Source organism: Penaeus vannamei, chromosome 24 (assembly GCF_042767895.1).
Source record: "Penaeus vannamei isolate JL-2024 chromosome 24, ASM4276789v1, whole genome shotgun sequence".
In the NCBI taxonomy this organism is placed as follows: Eukaryota; Metazoa; Arthropoda; class Malacostraca; order Decapoda; family Penaeidae; genus Penaeus; species Penaeus vannamei.
In genome coordinates, this window is record NC_091572.1 from 4,732,722 (window position 1) to 4,740,145 (window position 7,424).

The 7,424-nt window shown below is 44.1% G+C and overlaps 1 protein-coding gene across 1 annotated transcript in view; it reads left to right on the top strand.

Annotated features, from left to right (window-relative positions):
* Positions 1-1,429: 1,429 nt before the first annotated feature.
* The window catches only part of LOC113823705 (gamma-butyrobetaine dioxygenase), a gene marked incomplete at its 3' end in the record, with an annotated part of 7,811 nt that continues 1,816 nt past the window's right edge, over positions 1,430-7,424 (top strand). The window contains 3 exon segments of the mRNA XM_070138252.1: positions 1,430-2,010; positions 4,406-4,520; positions 6,637-6,833. Of these exon segments, the coding sequence (XP_069994353.1) occupies positions 1,942-2,010; positions 4,406-4,520; positions 6,637-6,833 (381 nt within the window).

Genomic DNA, 7,424 nt, shown 5'->3' on the forward strand with positions numbered 1-7,424 from the left:
AATTATAATTTATTCTTTGTAAACAAATCCAAGCGTGGGTACTTTAAGCCTTATCTCGTTTCATTTGATTACCGCATAATAGGATATTTTTCAATTAAATTAATCACCGGTTTATTGTATTGTAGGCAGGTATAGTTCATTCTGTAACGTAGCTAATTGTACAATGTAATTTTTTTCTAAGTATAATGATTACTGAGATTTTTAGGTATTTGGTTTAATCGTACACACGCACACTGACATAAATTCACAAATATAAACATGCATAAATACATACACATACACACACACACACACACACACACACACACACACACACACTCACACACACAGACACACACACACACACACACACACACTCACACACACAGACACACACACACACACACACGCACACACACACACACACACAAACACACACACATACACACACACACACACACACACGCCCGCGCTCGTAAACCAAAATGAATAAAGTAATAATAATAATAAACTAAAAAAATAAAGTGATAATAATAATAAACTAAAAAACATAAAGTAATAATAATAATAAACTAAAAAACATAAAGTGATAATAATAATAAACTAAAAAACATAAAGTAATAATAATGATAAACTAAAAAAAAAGTAAAGTAATAATAATAATAAACTAAAAAACATAAAGTAATAATAATAATAAACTAAAAAACATAAAGTAATAATAATAATAAACTAAAAAACATAAAGTAATAATAATAATAAACTAAAAATAAAGTAATAATAATGATAAACTGAAAAAAAAAAACGAAACCGAGAGAAAATAAAAATATTGAAAAATCAAACAGCTGTTGCCATGGAAACCGAGACGCGTCCGAGCACCTCGACCGCCACGAATCTTTGAGGAAAAGTCCCCCACGCGATAGCCAACACGTAACGATTGGAGGAGCTGTCAGTGGGGCGATGTAACCCCACCCCCTCCTCCCTCCCTCCCCCTTCACCGTATCTGCCGATCCCCAACCCCCTCCCCCCTTCCCTCCCCCAACACCTAACTCCCTCTCTCACCCACACACTCCCTCTCCCCCCTTCACCCTATCTCCCGAACCCCAACCCCCTCCCCCCTCCCCTCCCCCAGCACCTAACCCCCTCTCTCTCACCCACACACTCCCTCTCCCCCCTTCACCCTATCTCCCGAACCCCAACCCCCTCCCCCCTCCCCTCCCCCAACACCTAACCCCCTCTCTCTCACCCACACACTCCCCTCCCCCCTTCACTCTATCTGCCGAACCCCAACCCCTTCCCCCCTTCCCTCCCCCCTTCCCTCCCCCAACACCTAACCCCCTCTCTCTCACCCACACACTCCAATCCCCACTCGTTCTCCCTCACACTTCATATAGACATAGCATCTCCATCTCGCGTCTTCTTTGGCCCAGACCTCCGTCGCGTCACTTCCAGAGGAGGACTCCGTTTTAGGAGACTTTCCTTTTAGGAGACCACTTCTAGAGGAACTTCACTTCTAAAAGAGACGTTCACTTCTAAAGAGACTTCACTTCTAGAGGAACTTCACTCCGAGAGGGACTTCACTTCTAGAGGAACTTCACTTCTGGAGAGGACCTCACATCTAGAAGAAACTTTACTTCTAGGAGACAAACTTCTAGAGGAACTTCACTTCTGGATTAGACTTCACTTCTAGAAGAGACGTTCACTTCTAAAGAACACTTCTAAAGAAACCACTTCTAAAGGAACCACTTCTAGAGAAACTTCACTTCTAAAGAAACTTCACTTCTAAAGAAACTTCACTTCTAAAGAAACTACACTACCACAGGAGACTCCATTCCCAAGTGAGACTTCCAAAGCCAACTCTACATCCAGCGGAGACACTCCACTTGTGCAAATTTCACTTCCAGAGGAAACTTCACTTCCAGGCAAACTTCACAGCCACAGGAGACGGCACTGAACTTCTTGAAGATGTTGACTTCGAGGATATTACGTGTTGCTCGCTGTTCCTCCTCCTTGGTGGCCAGGATCTCCCCAAAGGTAAGAATAGTAATAATAATAGTAATAATAGTAATAATAATAAATGAAAATAAGAACATAAAAAAAATGATAAGTAAATAAATAATAATAATAATAATAGTAATAATAATGATAAATGAAAATAAGAACATGAAAAAATAATAAATAGATAAATAAATAAATTTGGTTAAGTGTGGGATAGGCCAACTTCCGGTGATAGGCCTACTTCCGGTGATTCCTGCGGTGCGTGTGTGAATTTGCGAAGGGGGAAGCTAGCTCAGTAGCAACTCGAGGTGTCATGGCGTCCCACAAGGGCTATTTTGATGCTTGTTCAATGGGAATATAGCCATTAAAATCATTATTTTCCGTCCTTTTTGAAAATTTTAGAGACCAAAATGATCGACTTTTATTTAGAGACCAAAATGATCGACTTTTTAAATTTTATTTAGAGACCAAAATGATCGACTTTTTAAATTTTATTTAGAGACCAAAATGATCGACTTTTTTATTTTATTTAGAGACCAAAATGATCGAATTTTATTTAGAGACCAAAATAATCGACTTTTTTTTATTTTATTTAGAGACCAAAATGATCGACTTTTATTTAGAGACCAAAATAATCGACTTTTTTTTATTTTATTTAGAGACCAAAATGATCGAATTTTATTTAGAGACCAAAATAATCGACTTTTTTTTTTTTTTTTTTTAGAGACCAAAATGATCGACTTTAATTCGTAATTTTTGTGACGTCATCAAAATCAACCCCCATGTGCTTTTTTTTCCCAAAATAGAATCAGATGTCATGACACCTCCTTGATTTGCTACTGATCTAGCCTTTCCCGGGAGTTCATTCAGAGTCTGTTTGATTTGATTTGATTTTTATTTTATTTCTCTTGTTGTTTTGTTATTGTTCTTATTATCACATTCTTTTTTATTTCGTTGCGTGATTAATGGCAAGTGATATTATTTTTGTTATTATCATTTTTATTTACCTATTTATTTATCTATGTTATTATTATTATTATTTTTATTATTATTATTATTATTATTGTTGTTGTTGTTGTTGTTGTTGTTGTTATTGTTATTATCATTATCATTATCATTATTATTATTGAGGAGTCATTATCGATATTATCCTCCTTATCCTCGTTATTATTGTCATCTTCATTATTACTTTCATTATCAATATCATCATTGTTATCATTATCATTAGTATAATCATTATCATCATCATGATTATTATCGTCATTATTATAATTATCAGGATAATACTTATCATCATTATTGTTATTGCAAAAAAAATATATTACTGTGAATATCATATTCATTATCATTACGGTTATTTTTGTTATCATTGTTATCGTTATCACTATCGCCATCACTATTACTTTCATTACTGTCATTACCATTATCATTACCATCCTTTCTATAATCATTATAATTACTATCATTATCATCGTCGAGTTCATCATTCTCATCATAATCATTATCAAATAATTACTTTTTTTTTCATTGTAAAAACGCCATTATCTCAAAATGTCTCCCACCCAATTTTTATTTTTATTTATTTTTCTTCCCACTGTATTCTTTATTTCGATTTCAAGTAATTGTTTGTGGCAAATAAAATAGAAAAAATAAAATTCTCCACATAGAGATAAGTGCTCTGTAGTTTTAATCATTTCGTTGATAAGCCAAATGGTTATGTTACATCTGATTAATTGGCGTCTGTGTGACCTTCACTTGATAAGTATGTTATTCGTAAGCATTTTTTTTTTTTTTTTTGTATTTATAGATGTATAATATGTTTATTATCCTGTACGACAAGTCCCTTTCGGTTTATCCTTCTCTCTCTCTCTCTCTCTCTCTCTCTCTCTCTCTCTCTCTCTCTCTCTCTCTCTCTCTCTCTCTCTCTCTCTCTCTCTCTCTCTCTCTCTCTCTCTCTCTCTCTCTCTCTCTCTCTCTCTCTGGAAATTTGGATTATAGTTGTATAATATGTTTATTATCCTGTACGTTAAACCCCTTTCACTTTGTCCTTCTCTCTATATATATACTATATATACTGCATATATGTATTTACTGTATTTAATGATTATGTATTTGGGTATCTCTCTCTATCTATCTATCTATCTCTATCTCTGTCTCTCTCTCTCTCTCTCTCTCTCTCTCTCTCTCTCTCTCTCTCTCTCTCTCTCTCTCTCTCTCTCTATCTATCTATCTATCTCTACCTCTCTCTCTCTCCTCTCTCTCTCCCTCCCTTCCCACCCTCCCTCCACCCCTCTCTCCTCTCTCTCTCTCTCCCTCTCTCTCCCTCCCTCCCTTCCCACCCTCTCCCTCCTCTCCTTCCCACCCTCCCTCCCTCCCTTCCTCCCCCTCCCTCCCTCCCTCTCCCTCTCTCAATATCCGCAATTTCCACCAGGTCCCCGGAGGAGCGGAGCATCCACCAGGAGGGCCGAGAACCGAGTGCCTTCGGTCCTTCGGCACCTCCCTCTGCCACTCTGGCGAAGCTCAAGTCTCCACTCCCTTTTCTACCCGTTAGTTCCTGTGTTTTTTTGGTCCGTGTTGTACATGTATACGTACATATGTATATACACACATACATACATATATACATCCGCTCAGCTTCACCCGTCGCCCATCCTTACAGCCTCATCCTCATACCCCCTCCTCACAACCCCCTCCTCACAACCCCCTCCTCACAACCCCCTCCTCACAACCCCACCGCCCACCTTCACCCGTCGCCCATCCTCACAACCCCATCCTCACAACCCCACCCGCCCTCCTTCACCCATCCTCACAACCCCCTCCTCACAACCCCATCCTCATACCCCATCCTCACAACCTCATCCTCACAACCCCATCCGCTCACCTTCACCCGTCGACCATCCTTGCAACCCCATCCACCCACCTTCACCCATCGCCCATCCTCACAACCCCCTCCTCACAACCCCCATCCTTACAACGCCACCCGCCCACCTTCACCCGTCACCCCTCCTCACAACCCCCATCCTCACAACCCCCATCCTCACAACCCCATCCTCACAACCCCATCCTCACAACCCCACCCGCCCACCTTCACCCGTCGCCCATCCTCACAACCCCACCCGCCCTCCTTCACCCATCCTCACAACCCCCTCCTCAAAACCCCCTCCTCACAACCCCATCCTCATACCCCATCCTCACAACCTCATCCTCACAACCCCATCCGCTCACCTTCACCCGTCGACCATCCTTGCAACCCCCATCCTTACAACTCCATCCGCCCACCTTCACCCGTCACCCCTCCTCACAACCCCCCCCCTCACAACCCCCATCCTCACAACCCCCCCCCTCACAACCCCCATCCTCACAACCCCACCCATCCTCACAACCCCCATCCTCACAACCCCACCCATCCTCACAACCCCCATCCTCACAACCCCACCCATCCTCACAACCCCCATCCTCACAACCCCAACCTCACAACCCCAACCTCACAACCCCATCCTCACAACCCCCATCCTCACAACCCCATCCTCACAACCCCATCCTCACAACCCCATCCTCACAACCCCATCCTCACAACCCCATCCTCACAACCCCCATCCTCACAACCCCATCCTCGCAACCCCATCCTCACTATCCCCTCCTCATAACCCCCATCCTCATACCCCATCCTCACAACCCCATCCTCACAACCCCATCCTCACAACCCCCATCCTCACAACCCCATCCTCACAACCCCATCCTCACAACCCCCATCCTCACAACCCCCATCCTCACAACCCCCATCCTCACAACCCCATCCTCACAACCCCCATCCTCACAACCCCCATCCTCGCAACCCCATCCTCACTATCCCCTCCTCACAACCCCCATCCTCACAACCCCCATCCTCACAACCCCCATCCTCACAACCCCCATCCTCATACCCCATCCTCACAACCCCCATCCTCGCAACCCCATCCTCACTATCCCCTCCTCACAACCCCCATCCTCACAACCCCCATCCTCATACCCCATCCTCACAACCCCATCCTCACAACCCCATCCTCACAACCCCCTCATCACAACCCCCATCCTCACAACCCCCATCCTCACAACCCCCATCCTCACAACCCCCATCCTCACAACCCCCATCCTCACAACCCCACCCATCCTCACAACCCCCATCCTCACAACCCCCATCCTCACAACCCCACCCATCCTCACAACCCCCATCCTCACAACCCCCATCCTCACAACCCCATCCTCACAACCCCATCCTCACAACCCCCATCCTCACAACCCCCATCCTCACAACCCCATCCGCCCACCTTTACCCGTCACCCATCCTCACAACCCCATCCTCACAACCCCACCCGCCCTCCTTCACCCATCCTCACAACCCCCTCCTCAAAACCCCCTCCTCAAAACCCCCTCCTCACAACCCCATCCTCACAACCCCCATCCTCACAACCCCCATCCTCACAACCCCATCCGCCCACCTTTACCCGTCACCCATCCTCACAACCCCATCCTCACAACCCCCATCCTCACAACCCCCATCCGCCCACCTTCACCCGTCACCCCTCCTCACAACCCCATCCGCCCACCTTCACCCGTCACCCCTCCTCAGAACCCCCTCTTCACAACCCCCCTCCTCACAACCCCACCCATCCTCGCCCGCAGCCCCCACCGAAGTGACAGAAGCGAGGATGGCCCTGAAGACAGTGACAGTAATGTTCGGGGACGAGAGCCAGAGTGCCTACCCTCACGTGTGGCTCCGAGAGAACTGCCAGTGCCACGAGTGCTTCAACCAGGACGCGATCGCCAGGCTGTTCCTCCTCGAAGACCTGGACCTCGACATGAGGCCGAAGAACGTGAGGGTGAGGTTTGGAGGGTTGGCGGAGGGAGGTTTCGGGGGGGGGAGGGGGGCGTGTTTGTGTGTTTTTGAAGTGGTTGTGTGATTATGTGATTGTGTTTTGTATGTGTTTGTGTTTTTAATTGATTGCGTGTTTGTGTTTTATATGTGTTTGTGTGTTTGTGTTTTAAAGTGGTTGTGCGATTGTGTGTTTGTGTTTTATATGTGTTTTTGTGTTTTAAGTGATTATGTTATTGTGTTTTTAAGTGATTGTGTGTTTGTGTTTTAAAAGTGACTGCGTTTGTTTAAATGTTCGTGTGTTTGTGTTTTTAAGTGAGTGCGTGTTTCTGTGTTTGTGTTTTGTAAGTGTCTGTGTTTGTTTGTTTAACTGTTCGTGTGTTTGTGTTTTAAGTGGTTGTGTGTTTATGTGATTTTATAAGTGTCTGTGTTTGAGTGATTGTGTGTTTGTGTGTTTGTGTTTTATATGTAACTGCGTTTGTCTGTTTAGGAGTCTGTGTGTTTAAGTGATTGCATGTTTGTGTGTTTCTGTGTTTGTGTTTTGTAAGTGACTGCGCTTGTTAAGGTGTTCGTGTGTTTGTGTTTTATAAGTGACTGT